Source organism: Myotis davidii, unplaced genomic scaffold (genome assembly GCF_000327345.1).
Source record: "Myotis davidii unplaced genomic scaffold, ASM32734v1 scaffold1129, whole genome shotgun sequence".
NCBI classification, from domain to species: Eukaryota; Metazoa; Chordata; class Mammalia; order Chiroptera; family Vespertilionidae; genus Myotis; species Myotis davidii.
The window spans coordinates 32,869-45,342 of NW_006299595.1; the positions used below are offsets into that span (position 1 = coordinate 32,869).

The 12,474-nt window shown below is 37.0% G+C and overlaps 1 protein-coding gene across 1 annotated transcript; it reads left to right on the forward strand.

The window, feature by feature from the left end:
- The first annotated feature begins 1,675 nt into the window (after positions 1 to 1,675).
- Positions 1,676 to 2,512, forward strand: LOC102760012 (olfactory receptor 52D1-like). The gene has a single exon (XM_015571515.1). It carries the CDS (start codon positions 1,676 to 1,678, stop codon positions 2,510 to 2,512), a length of 837 nt encoding a protein of 278 aa, XP_015427001.1.
- Positions 2,513 to 12,474: the final 9,962 nt, after the last annotated feature.

Sequence of the window (12,474 nt, forward strand, 5' to 3'; positions counted from 1 at the left end):
TTTGTTGATCTACACATTAATAATATATAAGCATTACCTGGCCAGTGTTACTCAGTGTTTGAGCTTCAATCCACACACCAAGAGGTTAACCATTCAATTCCCTGTCAGGACACATGCCTGGGTTTAGGGTTTGACCCCCCCGCAGGGAGTGTGCAAGAGGCAGCCAATCAATGTTGATGTTTCTCTCTCATAGTTGTTTCTAACTCTCTCTCCCTCTCCCTTCTTTTCTCTCTAAAAAAAAATAAAACATATATTAAATAATAATAATAAATATAATAATGTGATATTGGGTCCTACTTCCTTATTAAGGGCTGGGATATTTACAAAGAATTTCAATTAACTCGAGGGGTGATAGTTAGAGATCTTGACATACAGTGTAGTTTTTCATCTACCTAATGGTGTGACTCACACGAAAGCCAGAGCCATGAAGATTCTAGATTTCAATGAATAATAAAAGTAGCATTTATTATTCATAACTTTGAAACTTCCTAAGATTTACAGTCAAAAAGTCTTCATAAGCATAGTTGGTGCCTTTGCAATCTACTGCATTTGATTATAAACTTGACTAATTAAATTAATGTTTTATAGTCCTGGTAATAAATAATTTTACATGTCAGTTATTCTTTTAAGAAAATCAACTTTATTTTATGATTTGTGCTATATTAAAAGTAAGAACTGCTGTTATTTTTTAAAAAGCTGATATTATTTTATTTGAGAATATGAAAAGTAGTCACTCTATCTGTAGAAAGCTCTTTCAATAATAGGTATTGAATAATTATGAACCTGATATTCTTCAGTGACTTTCTTGTTCTGAATGAGAATAGTCAATACTCTGAATTTTTGTCTTCTTTGACTCCATTTAGTGATCCTTAAGATTTAATGCTTATTAAGGTGTGAATAATATTATAATTCTAGCATAACAGTTTAAATTTCACATTAATTCAACCATTATCTTCAAGAGTTCAAATGAGAGACAGATGAATAAAACTTTTTTCTTTATTGTACAAAAATTAGGCCAAATGAACATATTTTATGTCCTTAGGATGAAAACATGAATAGGAGTCTTCATGCTGGCTCCAGTTATAGATCAGTTTACCATCCAACCCACCTCCTGCCATTAAATTTGTTCATCACAGAATGGAATATTAATTCTCTCCAGTGTTATATCTAGTTTTGTGAAAAGATAAAAAGTTATGTTTGGGATTTAAGAATTTATTATCAAGTTAGAATGGCAAAAACCATATACATAGTACAGTTAAAAGTTTAAAACTCATATACATCAATTATGTGAATGTAGCAATTAGCTTTACAAAAACAAAAGAGTCAACTCAATTTTTCTGATTAACTTTTAGTTTTTCAGGGAGAACAAGATGTCTCATAAAAGAGAAGCGGTTTGCCCATAAGCATTTAGTTATTTAATGTATTTCCCAAAACATTTTGTTCTCCTTCTACCTCATCATGCCAAAATTAATGATTAGGACTTGAGTAGGATGAGAGATTACTCATTTTCTACTATTACTTACATTCTTTTCTCTCTGTTTTCTATATCACAGGCTTTGACTACCTCTCTTTAACAACATCCAACTATACATCCACTCCCCCCATTGCATTTCTGCTAACTGGAGTCCCGGGATTAGAAGACTTCCAAATCTGGCTCTCTATCCCTTTCAGCTTTATGTACCTTTTGGCTGTGATAGGCAATGGCTTGGTTATGGCAGTGGTGGCCTGGGACAGGAGTCTCCATGAACCCATGTATTTGTTCCTGGCCATGCTGGCACTCAATGATGTCCTTCTTTGTACTGTCACAGTGCCCAAAATGCTCCTCATCTTCTGGCAGGGCCCTTCCCCATCAACGTTTCCTGCGTGTCTCACACAGATGTTTTTTGTTCATGCTCTGTTCCTCTCTGAATCTGCCATTCTACTGGCCATGGCTTTTGATCGCTATGTGGCTATCTGTGCACCACTCCGTTATGCAACCCTATTTACAGGCTCTCTCATCAGCAAGGTGGCCTTGGCTCTGGTGTTTCGAAGTGTGGCCGTAGTTACCCCCGGTGTCCTCCTCATTCTTCGCCTGCACTTCTGCCGGAGCAACATTATCCGCCATACCTACTGTGAGAACATGGTCATTGCCAAGTTGGCCTGCAATAGCATTGCCCTTAATAGCATTTATGGGCTCACTGCAGCTCTCCTCACTACAGGGCTGGACTTTGTTCTCATATCCCTGTCCTACTGGGTAATCCTGAAAACAGTCTTTAGGCTACCGTCTAGGGAAGCCCAGACAAAGGCCTTTGGAACCTGTGGAGCTCATATATGTGTCATCTTGATATTCTACACTCTGGCCTTCTTTTCCTTCTTTACCCATCGCTTTGGAAAACATGTGCCCAGGCACACCCTTATTCTCTTGGCAAACCTCTACTTACTGGTGCCACCTACCATGAACCCCATTGTTTATGGGGCAAAGACTAAACAGATAAGGATGAAACTACTAGTGCTCTGTCACCATTCAAAATGATCCAAGGGTTACAAAGCAATCAGAACAGGGAGTCCAGGATGGAGGACTAAGCTTAAATGCCATCTGCATTAATCTGGGCAGATCATTCTCAGAACACCCAACCTCTGGATAGAGCTTGAAATATTCATACTTCCAAGTGCTATCTCCAGAACACTGGGGAACAGGAAACTAAAGGAAGTGTTCAGGTTCCATCAAGAATATCTCAGCATATTAAGGTAATAAACAGTGGAATATCCCTATAACAGCATAGGGGATTTGGGTATTCTTTTTTTATTACACACAATGCCTCTTCTGTGTCAATTTGTTATAGCCAGGACAAAATGTAAACTCCTTCAATTAGGAATTCGTTCTGATCCTAAACTCACTATTACATTCAGAGGGCCGAGAAGATACAAATAATTTAATAAATATCTTTTTACTAGATAAATGCCTTAGCTAATGAAATAATAAATGCTAATGATTTTTAAGTACTTAGTTTCTTTTCTTTTCAGAAATCATCCCCTAAGCTTCCAGAAAATATCTCCTTCAATATCTCAGTTTAATAAAGATTTTTGTTGTTGCACATAATAGAAATTTATCCTGATTAGATTAAGTAAACAAAAAAGCAGGTTATGAGTAATGTCATGACATCCGAGGATAATTTGAAGATCTATGACTCAGGAAGCACAAAAGCCAGGCTGCTCTAGGGCCTCAACAGCAGGAAAGCATGGACTTCTCTAATGGATTTGGTGATATTATTCTGTCCCACCTGCAGCGATTATGGGACAATAAATATAATTGCCCCATATTGGGTCAGGTTGCTAGACCTGTATCAATCAGTTATATCCCTTCATATTCTGATTTAATAGGAATGAAACTGTGGCAGAGCAATTCTCAAGAGAAGAAATCATAGCAAATTGTCAGGATTATGTTCACTGGATTCATGTGGCTCTTTTATATAAGCACATGCAATTTTCCTAGTTTAGCTCTTCCCACACCAAACATTCTTGCTAATTGCATTCTATAATACCTGGCACATACTTTATCATCTGTAAACCTACCTGCCATAATTCCTGCAGTGTAATTCCTTTCCCTTCTCCTCTTGATAAATAAAAGAGCTAAATTATTTCCTTGGCATCAGACAATGAAAAGGGGATCATAAATAAATGTAAATATATGCATGGTCTAGTGGTTGAATTAATTAGGTTAAATGCCTTGAAAATACTTTATATCATTCTCTTTATAAATGCATATGGTTCTAGATTCTATGTCTATACTTGTTCAAAGATGAAAGCAAAGGGGAAAAGGAAGACTTTTATACCTTTCAACATTTGTATAGATCTTAATAATAAGTACTATGCCATGTGTCTGCCCTGTGCTTTTGGAATAAATTGGTCTATTTCCTGAAGCAAAAATAGATAAATAGATAAATAAATAAATAAATAAATAGTACTATGGACTCACATGTCTTATTCTAGCTACTTTTGGAACTGTGCCTCATAAAGTTTATTACCTGTAAGAATCAGCATTATGCTTTATGTAAAGAGGCATTTAATTATTATTGAATATATAAATGATAAAGAAATGAATGAAGAATAATGAAATGAATCTTAAAATAAAGAATGGTTGGGTGCCGAAACCGGTTTGGCTCAGTGGATAGAGCGTCGGCCTGCGGACTGAAAGGTCCCAGGTTTGATTCCGATTTAGGGCATGTACCTGGGTTGCGGGCACATACCCAGTAGGAGATGTGCAGGAGGCAGCTGATTGATGTTTCTCTCTCATCAATGTTTCTGACTCTCTCTCTCCCTTCCTTTCTGTAAAAAAATCAATAAAATATATTAAAAAAAAAAAGAATGGTTGGGTGTATTTTTTTTTTATCTTGGAAGAAAATATTTTACCTGTCATGAGCCCACATTTCATATCACTTAACATTTTTATTTCAAAATTTAGGCATATGGAATTTCCAAGTACCTATTTCTGCTCTCTGGTTTTAACTCAAGTATGTTTGTTCCCACCCCTCTTTACCCTATTTCTTGATTCTATTTCTAATTACCCCTCTCCTTTAGCACATTCACCTTGATGAAAGAGATAACAACTAAAAATAAAGCAAATTATGTGAATATAAAAATTAGATAATATTTACTGTAATAAATAAAATTGATAGTAAGAAAGGACATTTTGAGGAGAATACAAACATTACCATCAATTGTACATTGTTTGTATTAGTAACATTTAACTATTTATAAACATCTTTAAATTAAGACCTTCAAATACAAAATATGCTTTTAACCTATGAATGCTGAATATTCATGTTGCTAGCACTTATGCTCCAAAAATGAAAGTTTTATTAAAATTTTGACAAAATATATTTTATGTATCCAATTAGTCAACTTTATGACTTGCTGTTTAATAAGTTTCGTAGGCAGTCTACTTCATCCAAGCTTTCATTCATAACCAATCAATGATTCTCTCTCATCATTGATGTTTCTATCTCTCCCTCTCCCTTTTCAGAAATCAATAAAAATATATATTTTTAGAAAAGATAGTCACACTGGTTCCATAATAAATAGTTAACATCCTAATATATAAAAAGCCAGGGGCCGTCATGACCAAAACAACTGGATGGACGACTGAACAGCAGGCTGTGTGGGACTACCAGGCCAGCAGGGGGGTTAGTGAGGGACAACCAAACAACTGAACAGCAGGCTGCATGGGACAACCAGGTGGCAGGAGGGACAGCTGGGGGCGACCAGACCAGAGGGTGGTGAGGGGTCATCTGGGGGCAACCAGGCCACCAGGGGGGCAGTTAGGGGCAATCTGGCCAGGAGGCAGAGGCAGTTAGGGGTGATCAGGCTAGCAGGGGGAGGGGCAGTTAGGGGCAATCAGGTAGGCAGTCAGGTGAGCAGTTAGGAGCCAGCAGTCCCGGATTGTGAGGGGGATATCCAACTGCCAGTTTAGGCCCAATGGGTCCTGGATTGGAGAGGGTGCAGGCTGGGCTGAGGGGACCCCCCCATGCATGAATTTCGTGCATCAGGCCTCTAGTCTCTATATATAAAAAGCCAGCAACCAGACACAGTAATGACCTGAATGACAGAACAACCAGTTGCTATGATGCCCACTGTGGCTTGCCAACTGGCCAATCAAGGGTGGGGCCAATGGCCAACCTCCCACAGCCCCTCCCCACATCTGGCCCCACCCCATTGGCCTCCCCTACCCTGAACGAGGGTGCTGACCAGCCAAACTTCTGCGGCCTCTCCCCCCAGTCAACCACACCCCCAATGGGCCCCCATCACCCAGATCAGCCTATGGCCCCTCCCCCTACCAGCCCCCCACCCCAATCAGGGAAGGGGCCAGATGACCAACCTCCTGCAGCCTCCCCCCCTGGCCTATCCCACCCCTAATCAGTCCCCCCAGTCTGATCAGAGGCAGAGCCATCCAGCCAACTGTCCACAGCCCCTTCCCCCAGCTGGCCTGGCTCCCAATCGACCTCCCCACTCCAATCGGTGGTAGGGCTGGCCAGCCCACTTCCTGCAGCCCCTCGCCCTGGCAGGCCCAGCCCTGATCTGCTCCAATTGGGGCTGGCCTGGCCAGACCCCACCTGGGCATGAATTTATGTGCTTGACCTCTAGTATGTATATAAATATGTATATATGTATATATAATGTATTACATATAATATAAAATATTATATATAAAATATAAAAACATTTATAAACAGAGAAAACAATCTAAGAGGATACACACTCAAATTTGGAGGAGTCTAAATGGACAATAGATGAAAAGGAGTAGATAGTGCATGATTTAACTGTATCACTGTAGTTTGACTTTTTAACAGTGCAAATGCACTCAAGTTTAAAGACTGCTGAAAACATTGTTTCTTATTGCACTTGGGTTGAATTTAGTTTTTGTTTTCATTGATCTATAAGGTCAATGACTTGTCCTGTGCCTCCCTTTAACCTTCTCAAGAACCAATCTTTCCCTTTACTTACTTTACTCCAACTATCTTACCCTTTCTTTTCCCCAATCCTTAGCAAGAATCTTCTCCCAGTATGAAAGTTACACTTTCCATTGTATTCTGACAACCTTTTCCTTGCAATACTCATTCACAGTTCTTTGAATGGCTGCTTTAAATATTATCATTTAGGTCTCACTTCAAATATTAACCCCATCAAAAGGTCTCCCTGACCTTTTTCTAAGTTCTTCCCATTTCTAATCAGTCTCCATCACCTCAACTTCTTTCCTCCATCAAAGATCTTTTCTATTTCCTAAAATATTGTTTTTAAAATCAGCTATTGTTGAATTTTCCCACTACTACAAATATTCCTAACATAATGGAACTTCTCTGCTTTGTTTGTTACATTCCCAATCTCTAGAATATTACCTATTACCTAGTGAGTAGAAAAGAATTGATTTAATGGATAAGTGCAGGAATGTAAAAAAATTCTATGTGCATGGTGGTCATAAAGTTTCTTTGCAGGATGATATTCAGAGTAATAAATATGCATAGTTTGTGGGGGTTTTCTTTACTTCTATTACATTTCTGTCACAGTTGCACAAAGAATTGACCTTCATAATTTTTCTAATCTGTGGAACAATGAAAATAGATATATCTAGGAACTGGAAAATGATTAAGAGAATTATAGAAGATAAAATAAAGGATTTATTTTATAACATTAAAATTATAACTATGAAAACCATAGCATTAATAGATATTTGTTGCGTTATATTTTCTCACAGAAAATTAGAAATTATGTATATTCACCCAAGTCCAAAATTATTATGTAAAGTCAATGTTATAAATTGGAAACAATTTCACGTAAATAACATCTGTATAAACTGAGTAATTCAGACCAACCATATGTCCCCAATGAAAATAGTTTTTATTTTATAATGAACCAGATTCCAGAGAAGAAATTATTTGTTTTTTCCCCTCTTTTTTGATCTCTAATAAAAATGTGGGAGATTGACTCTGAAAACTGGTACTTTCTTTTGCTCAAGAGTTTCTGCTCTGGCAGAAGTTGAGGTCCCCCTGGAAAAAGCTCCCCACGATCTCCTGAGTCATTGTCTTGGTTCCTGAGAAGCTGTTTCTTGAGAACTATTAATATCGCTGAGGTTAGCTGAGAAAAGCAGTGAACCAAATAAAAACACACCAGGAGCTCTGTTGCTACAGGGCAGGGAAGGTAAAAGATTAACACAAACATCTCAGTATCTCCCTTCATCACCAGATGAAGGAGCAGGAGGTATTGGCTACCTCCTCAAGGCCAAAGGGATCAGAAAACAATGACATTGGAAGATTAAAATGAGTGCCTAGCAGGGCATGAGGAAATGATGCGGTGACTATTAGAATCTTCTATAAAGGAAACATAAAGTCATTTTATTACACCTTTTACTTATTTGTCTCAATTCAGGGTCTGAATCAGCTGTGATATTTCTTAAACCACAGATATTAATTGGTTTTAGGATTTTTATTTTTTCCCCAGTACCTTTAGAGTCCGCACATCTGCTCTTGTTCTGGGAAAGACATGTCATACAGTTGAGGTTTTCTAAGGATAGTTAATGCCAGTGGAAAAGGTGCCCTGTTGAGTCAAGCCCTCCGGCAAAGCACACACTTCAGCATTTGGTGTTTGTAACAGAGACCCAAAGATAAGCAAGGTTATTTAACATATTTATCAAGGAGCTGAGGATGAGGAACTCCAGGGTGTGAGACAGAAAAAAGCACCTGGGCCGAGAGGGCTTGTGTGAGTTTACTGTTTTTTGATTCTGCTTTCTCAGGAATGCTACCTGCACACCTCAAGTCTGAAGCACCTATCGTTGTTGCTGAAGTAAGAAGCAGAAGCATGCGCTCTATTGAAGAAAACTCTGTTCCTGTAATAAAAAGGGCACAGAAATGAATAAATTCCAAGCAAGTATGTGTCTTTGTGGCTTCTGGAGAAATAGACTGAAAGATGGCGTTCCAAATAGAAACGAGGTAGTCTGAATCCTGTGTTTTATTACACCCTACTGCAAAAATAATCTAAGAATATCTGAATTTCGAACTCAGGCTTCAGTTACTAAGTCTCCAGAAGAAAGTGAAGACTCCAAAAATGGTAAGTCTATGGTTTGATGAATGTGGAAAGAAAGTCTTTGTACAAAACAAATTCTCCTGACGGAAGAGCTATTAGGCTTACACTATAGGCCAAGTAATCCTTAATGTGCAATGTCTGTGAAATTGCACAGTAAATATATTGTTTGCTGTTTTGCATTTCTAAAATTGCATAATTTATCTTTATAGTTATCCTTAAAATTCATAAAATTTTGTCAGGTTTGGTCCTCTTTTAAATGGAATATTTTTTTTCTTTTTTTTACTATTCTATTAATTCTACTTTTTTTCATTTCCTTTCTCTTGATTTTCTAGGAATTATTGTTTGGGTTGTTTGAGAATTTTTAATTCAAAGTTTATTTATTTTTATGACACATATAATAAAGCAATGCAGTCTCTTAATTTACTACAAAGTTCAGAATTGAAATTATGCCATACAGATGGCAAATGTTCTCATATTTTATAATGTTGTTTGAACTTGATTTACTCTTTACATATTAATATCTGGTTTCTAAACTATTTTATTTGCTGAAATAGAGCAAATAAATTTATTATTTAAAATAAATCTTGAGCTATACAGGTTGAGGCAAAAGTAGGCTTATAGTTATTCATATGAAAAATAATGCAATAATTAATAAATAATAACAGAATAAACTCTGTGTCTGGGGTAGTCACAACTATAAATCTACTCTTTCCTCACCCTGTATACATTGAGCCAAGTTCCTATTTCAATACCAAATAATTTTAGATTACCTCTTTGTCTTCCATTTTGTTTATTTTCAAATGAGAAAAATTTTCCTATGCTTAGTGATTGCTAACTCCAAAATTGAATGATATGTTTATTTCTTCTCCCATGGCAACCTCTAGGCCAGTGGTTCTCAACCTTTCTAACGCCGTGGCCCTTTAATAGTTCCTCATGTTGTGGTGACCCCCAATTTCATTGTTACAAGTTGAACATAATTAAAGCAGAGTGATTCATCACAAAAACAATATGTAATTATAGATGTGTTTTCCGATGGTCTTAGGCGACCCCTGTGAAAGGGACGTTTGACCCACAAAGGAGTCGCGACCCACAGGTTGAGAACCGTTGCTCTAGGCTTTACTACTGTCAATTCTTTTAAACTCTGACCAACACCTGAAGTAGGTGTTGAGGATCACACCTCTAAGAAGATGTGCATCTTCTATATATTTCCTAACGGAGATGGACTTTTTGTGTGCAGTCGCCTCCTTGTTCTATCAAAATAAGTGTAAGGGATATAGTTAATAATATTATTAACTATGTATTGTGCCAGGTGGGTACTAGACTTATTGGGAATCACTTTGCAAATTATATAAATGTCTAAACACTATGTTACACACCTGAAACTAATATACTATTGAATGTCAACTGTAATTGAAAAAAAAAATAATGATAGAATATGCTATTTTTATTTTTGCAGACTCTCTACTACCTTAATTTTCTTCTTTTTTTTTCTTGTTTTAATTTATATATTTGTTGTTGTTTTTCTTGTTTTAATTTATATATGTAATTTACAATGTACCACTATAATTGTTCTTATATATCTGGTTATAAACTGTCCTCAGAGTTAATAGTGGGACTTGTAAGCATAGCATAGCTTAGCTATACATTGTTAAATCCAGCAACCTCCCAAACTTTGTAGTCTAAACTTGTTGGATGGAAAGGTTGGAGAAAATAAAAGATGTTTGAAGAAGAAGGAAGAGGATAATTATTGCCTGGTTTGAAAATAGTTACCAGCCATGTGAGGGTGGCTCCTGACTTTTGCTTAGTCTGAGGAGACAGATCCAGAATGTGTCTGGATTTAGAACCTTTTGCTGTCACTCTTATAGCTCTCATTATTTAGAAAAGGAGCCTAAAATATGTGCAATTAAAATTCTATATCAATGCAAGCTAGTTAATGTGGCATAGTGGACAGTCAAGTGAAATTTAGGAAATAATCTTTTGTTCTTTTTATTCTACAATGTCATTCCATTTAAATATATTTCACAAATAGCTCTGGGCAAATTAATTTTAAACCAGGGTAATAAAGTTAAGGTTACAGTCTTTCATTGTGAACTTAATTTAGCTTACAATTTTCTCTTTATTTTAAAGGTTCAGAGTGCTTCAGAACCCAAACTAAGCATCTTATCTATGAATCCTCTGACACATACAAGTGGAATAAATATCCATATCTACTGGCTAATAAAACTGCTTTTTCAAATAACTTCACTGCATTTATCACATGGGAATTTAATAATTGATTTGCACCAATTTCTCTCCTACTAGAATGTTAATATCTAAAGTTAGGTATTGGGTCCTATTTATCATTTTATCCTTAGGGTATAAAATGTTGTCAAGTATTTCATATAAATTAATAAATAAAGGCAGAATTAACTAAGTGGACAAGTAAATACGAAAGAATCTACACAACTGAATGCAGCCAGACGTTTTCATCATGTCATTGACAAATAATACCAATTTTCATCCCAGTACCTTTCTTCTCCTTGGGATTCCAGGAATGGAATCCATCCACACTTGGCTATCAGTGCCCTACTTTCTAGTTTACCTAAGTGCTCTCCTGGTAAATTTATCTATTCTATTTATTATTAGAATAGATTCCAACTTGCATGAGCCCATGTACTTCTTCTTCTGTATGCTCTCTGTGGCTGACTTGATCATCTCCACTACTGCTCTGCCCAAAATCCTCAGCATTTTTTGGTTCCACGACAGGAAGATCTATTTTGAAGCTTGCCTTGTATAAGTATTTCTCATTCATTCACTATGCAGCATGGCCTCAGGGTTTATCTTGGCCATGGCCTTTGACCGGTATGTGGCAATCTGCAATCCTCTGAGACATTCTACTATCCTGACACACAGAGTCATCAAGAACTCAGGGCTGACTGTTGTCTTCCGTGGGGCTTTGCTTTTCAGTCCTCAACCCTTCATGCTTCGGTGGCTTTCTTATTGCAGAACTAATATCATCCCTCACACATACTGTGAATTTATGGCTTTGATCAAGCTTCCCTGTTCAGAGACCAGGATCTACAGAATATATAGCCTAACTGCTGCCTTCCTTACTGGAGGTTTAGATTTCATATTAATTCTATGTTCCTATATTGTCATCCTTTACACTGTTTTCCATCTTCCATCCAAGGCTGCTTGACTCAAGACCTTGGGCACCTGTGGATCCCATGTGTGTGTAATCTTAGTAGCCTATACTCCAGCCTTTTTTTCTTTTTTTACTCACCGATTTGGACACAATGTGGCTCCTCACATTCATATATTTGTGGCTAACATCTACCTGCTTATCCCACCTATGGTGAACCCAATGATCTATTGCATAAGAACCAAGAGGATCAGAGACCGATTTCTTCAAGTTTGGACTTCTCACAAATTATAAAACACCTAACTCTTCCCTTAACACTTTTTTAAGACTTATAGGGGAGAGGGGAAGACATTAACCCTCTTTATAGAAGGCTGAATCCCTACATTTCCTATTTGTAATCTGTAAAATACAATAGGTCCTAGGGTTACGTCGGAGATCCATTCCTACAGCACGACGTAACACGATTTTCCACGTAAGTACGAATCCACCTACATAAGCACCTACGTCACTCACTTGGAGCACATACACAGCAGTAATGAAGTGAAACAGTAAAAAAAATTTAAAGGAAAGATAACAATTCCAGACCTTTACTTGTGGTAAATAAATAATAAAAAATATAAAGCACATATGTACATACGTCAAAATGACGGAACTTTTTTTTTAATAAATAAATGGGAGATGGCCACATAACCACTAAATGAAGTATGTGGAGTCCAATGTAACCCTAGGACTGTCTGTATTAGTAAGCATTGACTAGATTCTGTTCTACTAAATATATATATATATTTGCCTGATAATGC

What these genes read in the sequence shown, in the direction of transcription:
- LOC102760012 (XM_015571515.1), top strand. Translation starts at nt 1,676, where the DNA reads ATGTACCTTTTGGCTGTGATAGGCAATGGCTTGGTTATGGCAGTGGTG.